Source organism: Manis pentadactyla, chromosome 5 (genome assembly GCF_030020395.1).
Source record: "Manis pentadactyla isolate mManPen7 chromosome 5, mManPen7.hap1, whole genome shotgun sequence".
NCBI lineage: Eukaryota > Metazoa > Chordata > Mammalia > Pholidota > Manidae > Manis > Manis pentadactyla.
In genome coordinates this window covers 11653123-11671417 of record NC_080023.1, presented here as the reverse complement: position 1 = coordinate 11671417, position 18295 = coordinate 11653123, and the positions used below count along the sequence as shown (strand labels likewise).

Sequence of the window (18295 nt, the reverse complement as noted above, 5' to 3'; positions counted from 1 at the left end):
TTCACATTTCCCTGTATGGCCCCGGAAGATGACTGGTTAGCCAGAGACGGGTAAGATTCCTCAAGGGAGGAACAACCTAAGATAGGCACAGTCACAGGGGGGCCATCAGGTGAGAAATTGGGGATCAACAGAGGTGAGGCTTAGAACCTCACCCTCCCTGTTCTGAGAGAAATCTTCTGCATACGTGGATGTTTTATTGCCCTTGTCTAGCTTGGATTAACACATAGTCTACAGGCACACACCTGATCATCTACATGTGCTCTCATACAACACTAAACTATGTTTTCTACCTTTATCTTGTATCTACCTACCACTTCAGCATTTTATTAAAAATAATAATAATAAAGAGAGAAATGTGGTATCCACATATAAATCAAGTATAAAAACCAAATCAGTATTCATATTTGAACTGACTGTTTAGAGTTCATAATGCATGAGCAAAACCGAAAGTTTCTGTGATGACTGCCCTTGTACTGTTCACTATGTAACTTATTCATTATGTAAGAATTTGTTCTACATGTAAAAACTTGTTTGTTATGCCTCAGAAGATTGGAGACTGACAAAAATTAGGCTTGGGGTGGAATAATGATTGTGCATTGAGCATTGACTCCCCTATACAGAATTTTATTGTCGTTAACAACCATTTGATCAATAAATATGAGAGATGCCCTCACAAAAAAAAAAAAAAAAAAAAAGGACAGACTTCCAATGGTAAAATAAATTAGTAACCGGGATGTAATGTATAGCATAAGGAATATAGTCAAGATATTGTAACAGCCTGGTAGGGTGATAGCTGGAACCTAGAATTATGTATATAAATGTTCTACCACTGTGTTGTACACTTGAAACTCATGTAATGTAATACTGTGTGTCAACTACCCTTCAATAAAAAATAATTATTAAAAAAAAAAAAAGTTGAGAGATTTTGACTGGGGAATAGTAATACTATTGAAAAAGGGAAAATAGGACCCTTGAGTGGGGAGGATGGTGAAAACTAGACCTGGAGAATACAAAAAGTGTAGTTCTCAATTGTAAACTGATATGTTCATATCCTAGGGTCCAAAAGTTGCTTTGAAAAAATATTACCCAGAAATATTAAAACATGGAAGTAGGTCCCCATAATGTGATCAATTATCTTTGATCTAAGCCTCAAACATTCCTTTGTAGTTTTAAGTCTCTCCCAGTTTCAAGTGTATTTTTTCGGTCTTTCTTTGCTCTTAAGGAATTCCCAAGGAGATTTAACTGCCAACTTTGAGGCAGCTGTAGATAAGTCAATTCATAAATAAACTCTTATTCTGAGAACCAAGATAATGAGGGAAGCACTTTTATTATGAATTACACAATATTTAAACTATGGAATGTCAAACAGAGAAATGGCTTTATAATTATTTGCTTGACAGTCATAATAAGAGAAAAAGAATTTGAATTATATCAAGGCAAATACAGCCAAATAAAAATAGCCTTGTGGCATGGACATACAATGAGGAAATGACAGCCTCTTCAACAGCTGGTGTTGGCAAAACTGGACAGCTATGTGCAAGAGAATGAAACTGGATCATTATCTAACCCCATACACAAAAGTAAACTTGAAATGGATTAACGACTTGAATGTAAGTCGTGAAACCATAAAACTCTTAGAAGACAACATAGGCAAACATCTCCTGAATATAAGCATGAGCAACTTCTTCCTGAACCCATCTCCTCGAACAAGGGAAACAAAAGCAAAAATGAACTCATGGGACTACATCAAACTAAAAGGCTTCTGTATGGCAACGGATACCATCAACAGAACAAAAAGGCCTCCTACAGTATGGGAGAATATATTTACAAATAACATCCAACAAGGAGTTAATATCCAATATATATAAAGAACTTACATGCCTCAACACCCAAAAAGCTACTAACCTGATTAACAAATGGGCAGAGGATAAGAAGAGACACTTCTCCAAAGAAGAAATTCAGATGGCCAACAGACACATGAAAAGATGCTCCACATCACTAATCATCAGGGAAATGCAAATTAAAACCACAATGAGATATCACCTCACACCAGTAAGGATGGCCAGCATCAAAAAGACTAAGAATAAATGCTGACGAGGATGTGGAGAAAGGGGAACCCTCCTACACTGCAGGTGGGAATGTAAGCTAGTTCAACCATTGTGGAAAGCAATATGGAGGTTCCTCAAAAAACTAAAAATAAAAATACCATTTGACCCAGGAATCCCACTCCTTGGAATTTACCCAAAGAATACAGCTTCTCAGATTCAAAAAGACATATGCACCCCTATGTTCATCACAGCACTTTTTACAATAGCCAAGATATGGAAGCAACCTAAGTGTCCATCAGTAGATGAATGGATAAAGAAGAGGTGGTACATATACACAATGGAATACTATTCAGCCATAAGAAAGAAACAAATCCTACCATTTGCAACAACATGGATGGAGCTGGAGGACATTATGCTCAGTGAAATAAGCCAGGCGGAGAAAGACAAGTGCCAAATGATTTCCCTTATTTGTAGAGAATAACAAAGCAAAACTGAAGGAACAAAGCAGCAGCAGACTCCAAGAAGGAACTAGTGGTTACCAAAGGGGAGGAGTGTGGGAAGGCAGGTGGGGAGGGAGGGAGAAGGGGATGGGGGGGTATTATGTTTAGTACACATGGTGTGGGGGATCACGGGGAGAACAGTGTAGCACAGAGAAGAGACATAGTGGATCTGTGGCATCTTGCTGCACTGATGGACAGTGACTGCATTGGGGTGTGGGTGGGGACTTGATAATATGGGTGAATGTAGTAACCACATTGTTTTTTCATGGGAAACCTTCATAAGAGTGTATATCAATAATACTTTAATTTAAAAAAATACACCTTGTGGGAATTTCTAATGTCCCTTCAAATCAATATATGTTAACTGCTTAGAAACATCCAAAGACCAAAGATATAGGCAGCTTTCTACCACGTGATGTATCTGTCATGTTTGATACCTTTCAGTATTATGTGGAAAACTGAACTAAGTAGTTTCTTAAATGTCACATTATAAAAGAAATTTGAATTGTGTGTAAAACTTCTTAAACCATTAAAGCAGGTGAATCTTTTGTGAATCTTCTTACTTTTTTAAAATTGTGTAACACCCCACTATTTAGAACTCCATTTTGAGGTTAAGTGATTTTGTATTTTCTGTTTTTGTATTTCTTCCCAAATGTTCAACAGGCACATTTTATTTTTTATAATTAGAAAAAGAATAAGTCATTGAAAGAAAAAAGAATGTTATTCTCTTGCTCTATCTATACTTCAAATGTCTGACCTTTGTTTTCATTTCCTTTTTTGTCTTCAAAACAAGATTTTCATCATCCCCTTCTTCCAAAGTAGACATTTACTGGTGAAATTTTGTTGAAAAAGGTGATCCCCTACTCCCTATTCAAACGGACTACAAAAACCTGTGATTATAATCACTCCTCCCATTCTAAGCCCTGAGGCTTTGAAACATGTGCGCGCGCACACACACACACACACACAGGAGTAATCAATCCTTGATTTCATCTACCGCTTACTTTCCCATTTTCATCCTCAGCATCCTTGCATCCGTTTTTCCACCACACTTCCATTTAAAGAAAACTTTGTCTTGGTAGTTTTCTGACCTAATCTATTTCTAACGAGTTTCCTTTTACTGGCAAGAAAGAATGCCTGACCACTTCTGAATTCATTTATTGCTAAAATTCTCTTAACTGACCCCTAATTAACTGACTCACTGCATTAACTGAAGCTATCCATTCTTCTCTATACCAGTTGCCAGTCATCTACACAATTAAAAGGCTACTCTCTAGCAGACCCAAGAACTCTTCATTTCTACTACCTTCATTGTTTACTTACCTATTTGTAAATATGTTTATGCTTATTGGTTTTGTTTTGATCATACAATTTCATTAAATTGTACATAAATAAGCTGAAAACTAAGTTGAATGTATTGGTAAAAATGACCATAGATAGTTTACTTAAAAAAATATTACACACCTGAACACATAAAACTTGTAGAAGAAAACATAGGAAGAAAGCTCCTTGGCATGGATCTTGGCAATGATTTCTTGGATATGACACCTGAAGCACAAGCCACAAAATCAAAACTAAACAAGTGGGGCTACATCAAAGTAAAAAGTGTCTGCACAGTAAAAAGAAATGATCAACAAAATGAAAAGACAACCTATGGAATGGAAAAATACTTGCAAACTATATGTCTGTTAAGGAATTAATGTCCAAAATATACAAGGACCTCATACAACTCAATAGCAAGAAAACAAATAACCCAATTTAAAAATGAGCAAAGGATCTAAATAGATGTGTGTCCAAAGAACACATACAAATGACCAACAAGCACATGAAAGGATGCTCAACATCACTCGTCATCAGGAGAATGCAAATCAAAACCATAATGAGATGTCACCTCACACCTGCTAGAATGACTGGCATCAGAAATGACAAGAGATAACAAATGTTGGCAAAGATGTGGAGAAAAGGGAGCCCTGTGCACTGCTTGTGGGAATGTACATTGGAATAGCCACTCTGGAAACCAGTTTGGAGGGTCCTCAAGAAATGATGGATGAGAGAAAGCCTTCTGTGCAGAAAAATCTGAGTAAATAAGTGCAGAAGGAATCTTAAAATAATAAAATATTCATTTTATAGCCCCTATGAAATAATCCATTTTGTCAACAATCATCAAATGTGGCTCAACTAATTAAATGAGAAGTTGTGGAATTTCATAATGCATGAATCAGGGCAACAATACTAAATTCTGTTAACCTCCCTAAATGTGGGACATTATGACATCATGTACCCCCTGATGCAATGCCCAAGGAATTCCAGGGCTCCCTCTGTAAAGCATTCCTGCCCGCCTCCAAACCTAACTTGACCAACAGCTCCAATACAGGGAGCAGAAACACATGTTAAAACCAAGAGCCAAATCCACCAGGTGGGAAATTCTACTTAACAAATTGCCCAAGTGAATAGGCACTTTAAAATGGGGTAGGGAAAGCCATTATTAATTAAAGCATACTTAAGATAGCTGAGTGCAACGTGTAAATCTTCATTTGAACAAATCAAGGTAAAACTACAATTTTTAGAAACTCATGGAAATTTGAACATGGAGTGGATAATGGATAATACTGAGGAATTACTCTTAATTTTGTTAGATATATGACGGTGTTATAGCTATGATTTTGTAATGTTTTTGGTTAGAAATACAAATGGAAGAATTTACAGACAGAACTATATGAAGTCCGGAATTTGCTCCAGAAGAGATAGAAAAAGTAAGGATAGCAGAATGTTGATACTCACTGGGGTTTGGCAACAGGTAAACAGGTTAATTACCGTTTCCTCTAGTTTAACACATGATTGAAATTTTCCGTAATGAAAAGTTCCCACCCTATTGGTCTCCTTGCTGTTTTTCAGTGCCTTTGCACATGACCTTCCTTTTGCCTGGAATGCTCTTTGGCAGACATTTCTAGGTCTTGCTCCCCCCTTTCTTCAGGTCTCTGCTGAAATGTCAGCTTTTTGTGAAGAATTCCTTATTTTATGACTATACCTAAGACTCTAAATGCTCCCTACTCAACACTCTTTTGAGCACTTTCCACTATCTGCTGTACTACCTATTTTCCTGCTTTTTTCCCTGTCTAGGTGCACATGCGTGTGCACACACACACACTAGATTGTGAGTTCCATGTAAGCAAGAATTTAGTCTGTTCAGTTTGCTGCTCTATCCTCAGATATAGATGAGTTTGTGGGACATAACAGATCAACAAATATTTGCTGAATAAATGTGTTATGAAAATACTTAAAGTTGGAAATAAGGCAAAAAGGTGGGCAGCATATCCTTTCAATGTCATACTGAAGCACTGTTAATGCAACTTTTACCCAAGAAATATCTAATTATCTAGCAAAATGTGTCTTTGTTTTTCTTCTCTGTTTACTGTCAAACCTTGTTAGATAGTGCGGATAAAGTGAAGGTTCCTGTGGCCAGGATTCTCACCTGGCCCAGGTTGGCTAGCTCACTATGCACGTGTGGGCAATACATCATTATTGACTCTATATAAAGAGCCCTGCCCAGTGCTCTATGTGACACGGTGGCATGGCTGAAAGGTTGCAGGAGAGCAGAGCAGAGACTGGAGTGGTGGCAGCGCCAAGGACAGATGTGCGGGTAGCGACGCCCAGAGGATGGCTGTGCAGACAGAGAGGCCCAGAGGCAGAGACCAGCTTTCTGCATGCAGACTCACTGAGTGAACAGGATTCTAGCAATTGACCTGCCACCATGGAAATAAAGTTGGGTATAACCCTTTCACCCCAAGAACGTTCTACTGTCATTTCTTTGGTCACATTGAATCCATAGCAAACTTGCTTGGGGCTGAAACCCATTGGCAAGACAGATAGTAACATGCAGAACTCTGTCAGAGATGCAGATAATTTTTATCTCCTAGAAAATATATCCCCAAAGGTTATGGGCTTTTTATTGCCTTGTAGAACATTAACTAGTTTCATAGGAAACCTACCAATCAAATTCCAATATTCCTTCTGAAATACTTACATCAAACAGTCAGTGCCTCCAAATCTTCTTTGAATTGACTTTGTCATTCTGGTTCCCTCATAAATGAATCAATTAATCTTTGACATGTGTTGATTCTGTACATTATGAAAGTCATACACTTAACTTTTTGAAACTTTCTACTCTGACAAATGAATTCAAATTGCGATGAGCTCTGCAGATGTTGCCCCTTATTCTTACTTTTTGCTATTCAAGGCTCTGACTCTGCCTTGCAGTGAGAGCTACACAACGCACGCCTGGTCCCCCTACAGCAAGACTCGTCTCCAACCAGCACAGGACACCTGGTCACACGTGCCCTCTCCCATCAGCTTTCTCCAAGCCAGGCAGCCCGGGCCCTGGACCTCTTCAACCAGCTTCTCCTCCTGCTGCCCCTACTTCAGGACCCAGTCTCACTTTTAGTCACTCTTGAATGTAAGCACCCAGGACTGCAAGTGGATGGAAAGATCATGGAATAGCCCCAAGTGGGATAAGTAGTATTTTACACTTACCCACTCAGGCTAACAAGCAACATGATTCTGACACAGAACACAGAGATGTCATCTCTCAGAATGCCAACCAACTGGTGGCACCTATATGGCATGCTGTGTAGAGGATTTTGAGGCGAACAGGGCTCACCCTGTGTGCTGTGTTCAATCAGCAGTGCCTTCCATGGGCATGGTATTGGGGTGCAGAGGGGGCCCTACATCCTTCCTGACCCAGCTCTAAGAAGTGATGGTTCAAGAGGTGAAATAAACCGCAAAGAACACACCCTCGCACCCTGCCCCAGGGAGGTGTGAGCCAAGGCTCCAGGCCCCTGGTGCATGCTCCAGGGACACGGCATTCTGCAGCCTTACCCGCAGAGTCATAATATTTTCTCAAGTACAAAGACAAAGCCCCGAGCCCGGGGACTCAGCCTCCATAAAGGGAGGAGCCCAATGACCTCACAACTTTGCCACCTCACAGCCTCAGCCACTCCACCCCCAGCAGGAAACTTGATGCCGGGGTTCTTGTTTACAGAGTCAAAGAATGAACTTAGCAAACACCCGAGGCAGGAGAGCCAGGGAGAGGTTTTTATTGAGAGATACAGTGAGAGGACAGACAGAGCTCCTGGCTCGAGCCAGGAGGGGACAAGGGAGCCCGTAGTTGTGTGTTGTCTAGGGGATTTATAGTCAGTTGAGGATTTCTGGGAACCAGATAAAGGGCTTAGGGGTGTGGACTTGTTAAGTGGTCCCTGAATATTTAAAATTAATTTAACAGAAGAAATTTACTGCTCTGATTTCTCCTTGGGATACCTGGCATCTTGGTCTGGGAGGATATCAAACAAGGCTGCCTGCCCAGCCCCCAGGGTGGGCTGAGTTATTGCCTGTTTGCTAAAGAGTAAGTTAAGAATCCTACTTCTTAACTTCCTGGGTATTAAAATGCAATCTCATCTTTAAGGTGGAATCCTTCCTTTTCCTATGTTGTTTGTGGCAGGGCTTGGTTGCCATTATTAATTGCCCAGATTGTAAATCACCTCCTCAGGTCTGAAGGAGGAAAGACAGCACATAGGCCTGGGCCTTTTAGCATGCCAAAGTGAATCTTACACATGATTACAAATGATTAGCAAAATAAAAACCTGGGCTACTTACCTTTATCTGGGGAATATTAACCCATCTCACTGAAGAATGACTCTAGAGCTTAATGTTTAACAAGGAGTTTGGGTAGGGGGTTTCCTTCCATGGAGTTACATTGCTCTGACTGTAAATATCCTGCCTTGCTTTTTCCGGAGGCCTTCACCCTGCTCTGACTACACCTATGGTCCCTGTCTCAACCTCAGGGTAGGAGGTCAAGGCCAGGCACACCTTCCCCATGTGTCAAGCTCTGGGAGGCAGCCCCAAGCCCCAGCAAGCACCTGCTTTCTCCCCACAAGAATCTCTCCACCCAACTGGACTCAGGGTTCAAGAGCAGGAGGAAACCACCTGGCAGGATGTGAGAAAGACTGTGGAAAAAGGAAAAGCTTTCTCCTGCTTTTGAGCAATGAGCCTTCATATTCTTTTGCACCGAGCCCCTCAGGTTGCCTAGCCAGCCCTGACTTATCCTAACTGTACCTAGAATAAGCCAAATTGATTAACCAATTTCAGGCTCCATTTCCCCATCCACAACACATGTGTCCTGAGACTTCCCTGACAGGATTTTGATAAAGTTTAAGAAGAATCAACCATATACATTGCAGACAACTCATAAGCATTGACTCCCAGCTTTTCTCCCTTTAGTATTTCTAAGGGGGCTTTTGGTAGCTGTTTTCCAAGGGTTTTTCTCTCTGGAGAGGAAGGGAGGAAGCAGAGAAGCTGTGGGTGTTCACTGTGAGAAAAAACAAAAGCTTACCCCAGGCAAAACACCACCTCTCCCTTCAGCCATTAAAAATGATCCCAGAACAGGCGCCTGGGTGGAGGGTCAGCAGGAAACGCCACTAACCTCTCTAGGAACCTCTGAAGTAAAGCACTAGGCCAGGCAACACAAGTTACATCTCTCCTTCTCTCTCCACCATCTGATGTGCTCCCAAGGTGTCCAACCAGCCCCTCCTTCTAGAAAATTCTATGCCCAGAGCTACATGCTCCAGCTGTCCTGATAGCACCCCTCCCTTCACAGGCCCCAAACTCAGTTTATTTGCATATGCACTCCAACATTCTTCCACAGATAGTTCAGCCCTGTGGTCTGACTTCCCTGTTTGTAACCACAGAAGCACCCAGCCCCACACCCGGGAGCCCCATTTCACTTTCCCTGTTTCACCTTCCACACTCAGTCAGGTGCATCTCTGACTCTCTGGCCACTGGTCTCTGTCTTAAAACCCCAGAATGAAAGGTGGGATTAAAGCAAACCTGATAACCATAGTCCTTTGCATTGAGGACACACAGGTGGATGTGAGGCTGCTAGTCACTCTAATGAAGTTCAGGGTCTAACTGGGAATATGAACATTAAGCAGGTGGTCATTCCATCACCCCAAAGGGAGAACATTCTGGAATTCTTTCCTGTGCGAATACAGTCATTCTCATACTCTTCTGAGTGCTGAGAAAGCCCAGGTTGCGGCCCAGCCAACATGAGGTCCAGACCCTCTCCCCAGTGGGAGCCTCCCAAAGGTCCCATCATCTTTAAAGAACTTTGCAATTGGCCCACCTCACCCCAACAGTCACATCGTATGCCTCCCAGGCCTCGTTCAACAGGGTAACACACACTCTTCAGAACACTCCTTTGCTAAAATTCTATCAGGAAAGGAAGACCTCATGTGCTACCTCTTCCACAAAGTCTTTCCTGAGTCTGTCCCACCAGGTGGTTTGATACTCATTTCTGAATGTTTGTGGCATTGTGCTGGCACTTGGTCACAGCACTTCACGTCTTTCCTTGTTTGAGAGGTGCCTGAGTGTATCTCACACACCCTTGCAGAATCCAGCAATGGGCTAACAGCATAAAGCACCCTCTGCGTGCACAAACCTACTTGCTGTTACAGATCACACTGTCCTGCGGGGCTGTTTCCCGGCCACTCCCCCACCTCCCTACAGGGCCCTGGAGAGAAGTACCTTGTTTATTAATTCTTGGAATCCCCACGCCTAGCCCCACCACCAGGCACACTGAAGTCTTACACTAAGTGAATTTGCTGTTATGTACATGTTGTACGTACTCATGAATTTTACTGAGAAGTTAATAAAATGCTAACTAAGGTCATTAGATGGGAGACACAGGGAACTAGAAATGAAGAATTAGACGCTGAGAAATCTTGCTAGAATTTTGAAGTGGAAGGAGAAACAAAAAGAAATTGTGAAATGAAGATAAAGGAGTCAGAAAAGATAGTCAATGTGGGCACAGAATTGCTCATTAGAAGGTAGGGTGAGACAGGCGAAGGATTTTCTCTGATAAGTCTCCCACCATGCACGTTTATGTTCCAGCCAGCACAATGTGGGTTTAAGTGAGTTCAATTTAGCGTGCTTCTACAAAGAAACGAGAGTGTGATAAGCAATGTACTAGACAATGGAGGGTGCCTTGAGGTCGGGATGAAGAGAGCTATCAGAGAATTGCCCTTCCTGTCTTTATGCAGCCATCAGCTGTCCTTGAAATTCATATTTTGTACATACAACATGTACAAAACAGCAAATTCACACTTAGTATAAGACTTCAGTGTGCCTGTGGTGGGGCTAGGGGTGGGGATTCCAAGAATTAATAAGCAAGGTACTTCTCTCCAGGGCCCTGTAGGGAGGTGGGGGAGTGGCCAGAAATTCATCAGCCTGAAATTCATGGGCAGGGCTGGTTTTCCCCCAGATGAGAAGATTCATGGAACTGAAGCTACACTGTTCAGAGCCTGTCCAGAGACCCAGATCACTCCAGCTGCTGGCTCTCTTCCACCCTTCCACATTCCCTGGGTCCCGACTGCAGCCTGGAGTCAGGACTACTGCCTGGAAGAGCACCCACAACATCCCCAAACTGTCAGTGCTAACAACTTGCTAACATGCTGGTGAATCTCAGCCACATGTCTCCTGGGTCTCACAGGCCCAGGGCCATCCTTGTCAGAAGGCAGCGCCTGGGTGTGGACTTGCAGATAAGAGATCAAGTGTAATTTCTTCAGGAGTGTTCTGCATTTAACATTCCTGATTCCACTCAAAAAAAAAAAGGCCAGCTCTGCAACCAGGGACAAGTTTCAGTGCTCATCTGCCCACACGAACAGACTAGCAGAAAGGGAGCTCCGAGGGGGTGAGAGATTTTGGAAAAGAAAAACCAAGAAAAAGGAGTAAGTGAAGAAGACAAAGTCCAAACCTACAAAGAAATACGAAGAAGCTATTACAAAATTAACCATCTATACGCCCAGAAAAAAAATTGACAGATTTGGAAGTGTTTGTTGAAGTTGTTTAATATAAATGGCTCTGTTTGCTTCCATTGTTTATAATATACTGGTGTGCATACAATTCATTTAATTCAACTCAATATTTTTGCTTATTATATTCCAGGTACCATATTAGGTCCTCTAGATGTATCACTCAACAAACACCCCTAGAGTCAGTGAGCTTACACTCCAGGAGGCATGTATGAAATTCTTACCATGTTTAAATCAAGTTAATAAAAGGTGATAAAGTAGAAAGCCATTGATAAAATAGAAGAATGAAAAAGTAAGAAGCAAATGAAAATTTAAAAGCTAACATCAAGATATATGAAGGGTTAAAGCAGTCCACAAAATTTTTGTTACTCCTGCCATTGAGGGGTAGAGTTTGTTTTCTTTCCTCTTGAATCTGGGCAAGTCTGGTGGCTGTTTTAACCAAGAGAATGTGGTGAAAATGATGCTATGCCAGTTATAGATCTAAAGCTTTAGGAAGGCCTGCCAGGCTCCTCTTTTAAGAGTTTAGGAACGCTAAAGAAATTGAGCTGCCTCATGCAGAGATCATGAGGACAGACCACAAGGAGAGGCCCTGAGATGACACAGGCACCATGGCTCCATCATGTCACCACAACATTATAGATGTTCCAGCCAAGTTAATCGCCCAGATGAGTACAGCCCCCATTGACATTACAGGGAACAGACACCAGCCAGCTGATCCCACACCATCTACAGAATCATGAAAGATAAGAAATAGTAGTTGTTTCAAGTCACTACATTTTAGGGTCACTTATTATGCGGCAGTAGATAGCCAAAACAGAAAATGGTACCTGGAAGTGAGGTGCTTCATAGCAAAAACCTAAAACATGTGTATGATGGGTCATTCTCTGTGCCAGCTTGGCTAGACTCTGGTACCCAGATACTTGGTCAAAAGCATCTGGATGTCGCATTTAAGTGGATAAACTTTGAGTAAAGCAGATTACCCTCTATAATGTGGATGGGCCTCGTTTCATCAGTAGAAGACTTTAAGAAAAATACTGAGGTCCCTCAAGGAAAAGGAAATTCTGCCAGCAGACTGCCTTCTCACTCAAGGTGCAACATCAGTTCTTCCCTAGGGCTCCAGCCTGCCTGCCTGCCCTGCAGATTTTGGACTTGTCGGCCTCCACAATCAGGTGAGCCAATTCCTTACAGTAAACACATCTTTCCCCCTTCTCCCTCCTCTCCCTCTGGAGAACCCTGACAGCTACAAGTGGCGCTCGCACTGGGGACCAGGTGGCCGGCTGCAGTGAGAGAGGCCTCAAGGAGGCTCTTGGTGAAGTTGGAGGGTCGGGGAGGAAACTGTCATTAGAGGCTAGGGAAAAGGTGCCCCATGTTACACACTGGTAGAAATTTGGTAACCCTGTCCTGTGCAGTAATGGCCCTAACAGAAATATATCTAATGAACTTGGTAATTTGGCAAAGAAGATTTCCAGGCAGAATATTGACAGTGGCCCCCAACAATAACTGTAAGATACAAGCTGATTTCAGAAATATTAAAATGTAAAAGCAACCAAAAAATTTTAATAAAAAGATGGAAGTGCTGATTCATTTCTCTTAGCTGCGTACCACAACAGACAGAGAAAACAAGAGAAATGAATGGAAAAAGAACTGTTTCTTTTTAATCAGAATCAAGAGCAAACATTTCCAAGTTAAGATTTGCAAGGTTTGAAAATTTGCTTTTTCATTCCTAGTCTCTCCTGGTAAAAGAATGTCAAAGTAAACAATGGCCTGGAGGCAATGATCACATCCAGGACGCTGCCAGTAAAACCTGTTCACAGGGTCAAGATTTCAGGGGTGTGACTGTAAGGCTCTCAGACATTGTGGAGAAAGAGGAACGCAGCCTACCCAGCACCTCAGGTGACACCAGCCTTTCAGCTGACCCCCAAGGCGTCATTCACAGGAGCAGTGCCCAATCTATTTTGCATATTTCCAGCTTAGCTAAGCCTGCAAATGACTTCAGCTCCAGCCAACATCACAAGAAGCAGAAGAACCGCATAGCTAAACTCAGGCAATCCAAAGTTGTGTAAAATAATAAAATAATTTATATTTTTAAGCCACTGTTTTGCAGTGGTTTATTATGTAATCCTAGGTAAGCAAAATACCAATTATAGATAATTTGTAGATCACTGAAGAAGAATAAGAAGGATTGAAAATTACAAAAAGCCTACTGATGGCAGTGGAATGCTAACTCTATTAGTATCGGTGGTTAATAATTCCATTAACCCAGCACTACCATGTTACTATCTCTTTTCCTTTACATTCAGTTTTACATAGTTACAATTAGTATATGCATAATTTTTATGCTGGCCTTGTTTAGCATGGTATCATATAACATCACATTTTTATACATCAATGTTTAGTTTTAATAAAGACCTGCAGAGAGCAAAGAACTAGGTCTAAGTAGAAATACCAGGTTGAATTTCTGACGTCAGTTGCTGCCTGCGCCCAGTACAAAATACCAAGGCAGGAGAGTGATCTAGCAAGGGATGGATCGGAGAAGAGGGTCACAGGGATTTCACAATTCATCAGGGAAAAGATTGCTAATGTTAAGAGGGTATGACTACGAGGGACATAGCATGCCAGACTTTCAACGACATAGAAAGGAGGAAATTATTGATCAGAGTCATGCTTACAGTTTAAGTCCCATGGCGGGTGACAGCAGAAACTAGAAGGGTTGCAGTGACAACAGCAGAGAAAAAGAAAACACCGTATATTATCTACAGTGCATAAAGAATTCCCATAAAAGAAACAAACAAGCAATTTGGCAGCAGTAGCAAGGATCTAAATAGGAAACGCACAGAAAAAAATAAGATTAACCAGTAAACCTATACAACATGCTAACACCCCATGATAATCAAGGAACAATGCGATGTTCTCTTTCTCATAACTAAAAGGAGTTGATGTTATTCAACAATGAAGAGATTGTGGGTAAGCATGTTCTCTGATAGATGTGATGGGAGTATACAGTGGTACACTTATTCGGGAGGGAATTTAGAAACACTTATCAAAATTTAAAATATGCATAATTCTCCCTTTGATCCAACAATTCAGAAGCCACTAGAAATCTATCCTACAGAAACACTCCCATACACGCACAAAAATGTATTCACAAAGATGTTCACTGAAGCATGTTTCTCCCAGTTGGGATGAAAGCTTCATGGGAGGGGAACTTTGTCATTCACTCCTGTATTGCCAATGCCAATAGCTAGAACACTGCCTGGAATGCAGTAGATGTTCAGTAAATATTTGTTGAATGAACAATGGGACTGAAAATTGTAAACTTATTTTTTGTCAGTAGGAAACAGTTACATCTACCCTATGGAATAGCATGACCTGTTAAAAAGAATAAGCTAAATCTATATGTACTGACATTGAAAGATTTCCAAGACCAAGTGATAGTTAAGTTAAAAGAAGAATAAAAAAAAATGAAACATAGAAACAACATAAATTCCATCATTGGAGTTCTGATTTACTGGATTTTGATTTAAATATATTTAATACTAGGTATGCATTTTGATGTTGGCCTTTATATTTATTGTTGTTGAAAGTTGTCTGTGATATTGCATTTCCCCAAACACAGAGCATTTTGAGCACCTACTATATATCAGAATTATTCCTTTTACTCATAATTTCGCTGTGCAGTAGGCGCTCTTATTCCATTTTACAGCTGAGAACACTGCGGCAGAGCAAGTAAGTACCCCAAGTAACACTGTGACAGAGCCAAGGTTTAAACAACAGAGTGACTCCAGAGTTCAGGCTCTTAAACCATACAGGATAAAGTGACGTATGTTCTGGTTGAAACCTGTCGACTCAGCATAGTTATTAATAGCATTCCCTTTCTTTTCAAAAAGTCTCCAATTATGATCAGTAAATTTTATGGTCACTCTACCTACAGAACATGCATAAGTAGGAGCTAAGACTTTGGTTGTTGGAGCCAAGTTTGGGGCAATTCACTTAAACTCTCTAGTTTGTTCATACAGGATATGGAGATGGCAATCCTGTCTCGAATACTTGTTAAAGGACTAAATGATCTTATATTTTCTTAAGTGCCTGGCACATCGTAAGTATCACATCAATTACTAACCCATTTCTATAAAGTGTGGGGGGGAGTGTGCATATATTGTGAGATATCTTGGATGGATGTTCAAAAAATATTAATACAGGATATCCTGTTATTATTTTTGAGGATATATACATACACACATATATATATGTTGAACATATATGTACACATATACCTATATGTGTGCTTAATACTAAGCAGGCATCCTGACAAACATTAGCAAGTTACGTGGCTTCTGTGACACATCTTGCTTGCTATAGGGGATGTGAAAATCTAAACAATAGTGTGAATTTACCAAAGATAATTAAACAGTAACAATTTTTTAAACTGTCAAATTAAGGTGAAAATAAAAAGATTGCTTTTATCATTATCATTTCAGACTGGCTAGCACTTGATTTAATTGATCCTTTAGGTGTAACTTGAAGAAACGCCTCAACTTCGTTTCTCTCTCAATGAACAGTTGATTTGTAAACGAAACATTTAAGGGTCCCTGGCAATCTTTGGACCCGAACAATTTGCAAGTAAGACCTCTGGTATCTGTATGCGAATCGAACCGTTGAGCACCCGCGGGGAGGTGGACGGGGGCATTTTAACCCCCATCTCCCCGGATTGCGACTGTTTTGGAGGCGGACTCTTGCGATCTAAAACTCACAGCATAAAACAGCGGCTCCCCCTGCCCGTCCTTGGCACCTGAGAAGCAGCTTGTTATTTCCCAGCTCATTCTACTTTACGTATAAATTAAAAAATGAGTTTTCTGGATGAAACCAAGTCCTAAGAACAGAAGTCAAGAAAGCGGTTCCCTCCGCAGGGGACTGGTATGGAGCTGGGAGGGGGCAGGAGGAACCTCCCGGGAATGTTCCATAGACTTGATGTGAGGGGTGTTTCCTGGGTCTGTTGATTCGTCGAGTTGATGCACCTTACCGTATGTTAATCTCGATTTTTAAAGTTCTTACTGTTTTGTTTTGTTGATGAGTTCTCTGGTCACATTCGCTGAAGGCGCGCGACAAGTATCGGGGTGATGTTGTTTATTAATGAATAGAACTCATTGCAGTGGTCTGGCCCTTCGGACACCCTTTGACACCTTGCCCGCCGCCGCAGGCTCTGCAAGCCCCTTAACCAGATGTCGTCTGTAACTCTCAGAGGCACGCTGCGGTCAGAGATGGCGCGCGGAAATCCCCAGCAAAGTGAAAAATGTCAGCAACCTCAGCTCCCACAGGTTATTTCCGTCCGGGTCGGGGGCTGGGAGCGCGGACGGGGCTGCGCCCGGGCACCGCGCCTCTCGGCGCACCTTGCACGGCAGGCGGGTCCCTCTGCCAAGCGCTCCCCGGGGCCCCGCCTGCGCGCTCCGTGCGCTCTGCGCCCTCGCCAGGCGCTCCCGCGGCCGAGGAACCCCAAGCCCAGCGCTCCCCACTCAGTGCTTTCCAGCCGGCTCTCAGCTGACCCGGAATAGAAGGGGCTTTGTTCGGACAGTCCTGACAGCTGCTCCGCGCGCGGTGCCCAGCCGTGTCCAGCCCTGCCCCGCCGTGCCGAGCCGCGCTCCCCAGATGCCCACTCACCTGAACTCAGGCCTCACGATTTCCGTGTAGGTGTAGCATCGCCCCAGGACGATCTCGTAAAAATGGGCCGTGGTGCCCGACCCCTTCCACTCCTTGTGCTTGGGCGGCTGGCGCCATACCAGGATTCCCGCCCCCACCGCGATGATCACCACAACCAGGAGGCAGCCGAGGACGCAGAGGCAGATCTGGGACCTCCTGGAGAGATCGCAGCAGGGTTTCTCCTCGGCCACCAGGCTGAATGTGTGGCTGGCCATGGAGGCCGAGGCGGGGTCGCCGGCGAAGTTGCAGGGGTGGCAGGCAGGAGGCTGGGCAGAAAAGAGGAGAGAGCTAGCCCTGTTCTGAAATTGCCCTCCCCTTCATCTTTCACTTGCCTTTTCTCGGCTTCCCTTCCAACCCCCACCCCTCTTTCAAAGTTCTGTGGCCGGCTGGACCAATAAGGATTCAAAGGACTTAAAAGACTTCAGCAGTTTCTACAGCCACTCACTTCCTGACTCTGAGCAGCCCAGGACCCAGACTGTCCATCGCCAGCGAGAAGCAGGTGCCTTCCCCCTCCTTGCTCTGCGGATGCCCTAGGAACAGTACGCTTCTGGGCTAGCTGCCTTTATCCCCCTTGCACTTTACACTTGAGCCACGCGTGATCTGTAAGGGAAGTGTGAAGGCTGGCTGCCTGCGTCTGTACCTGTGTACAAGTGACGCCTTCTGCCTGGGAAGGAATGCTCTACCTCTGCTGTTTAGCATTGACGAATGCCTGCTCAGACCACTTTAAGAGTCTTTCCCCCTTCTCTCAAGTGACATCAGTCCTTGAGTTTTGTATTCAAAAGCGGATCCATCACCCACTGGCTGGGTGACTCTGGCAAGTTACTTAACCTCTCTGTGCTCCAGATGTACAGCAGGGATAACAGCAGTACCTATGGGGTTGTTATGAGGATTAAGAGAGTTCATATTTACATGTTTAGCACAATGCCTGGCACATGCTAAGTACTCAATAAATGTTGGTATTATTACCTGCTCTTTGAGGCCGTGGAGGAGATATACTTGGGAAAGTATCTGGCATGCAGTAAGCACTCTTAAGTGGTGGTTTTCCCAGATGTCCCCTGCCTGTCCTTTCTCAAGTTTCCTGTGCACTAGGACAATCTGTGACACTTCAGCAGAGACTTAAGGAAAGCGAAAGAATAAGCGACAACTTCCTGGGGTAAAAGTTTTCCAGACAGGGAATAACAGGTGAAAATAT

General features: G+C 42.8%; 1 protein-coding gene across 2 annotated transcripts in view; it reads right to left on the bottom strand.

The window, feature by feature from the left end:
• CD38 (CD38 molecule) overlaps nucleotides 1-18055 on the bottom strand; it is a 53435-nt gene extending 35380 nt beyond the window's left edge. Inside the window, exons 1-2 of one of the 2 annotated variants that reach the window (XM_036921077.2) lie at nucleotides 17549-18055; nucleotides 17065-17369 (exon numbers count right to left, since the gene is read on the bottom strand). In XM_036921077.2, the coding sequence (XP_036776972.2) occupies nucleotides 17065-17318 (254 nt within the window). In that variant the 5' untranslated portion in view covers nucleotides 17319-17369; nucleotides 17549-18055. Of the gene's footprint in view, nucleotides 1-17064 lie in introns of both variants that reach the window. The other variant, XM_057502114.1, reaches the window with a different exon arrangement.
• Nucleotides 18056-18295: the final 240 nt, after the last annotated feature.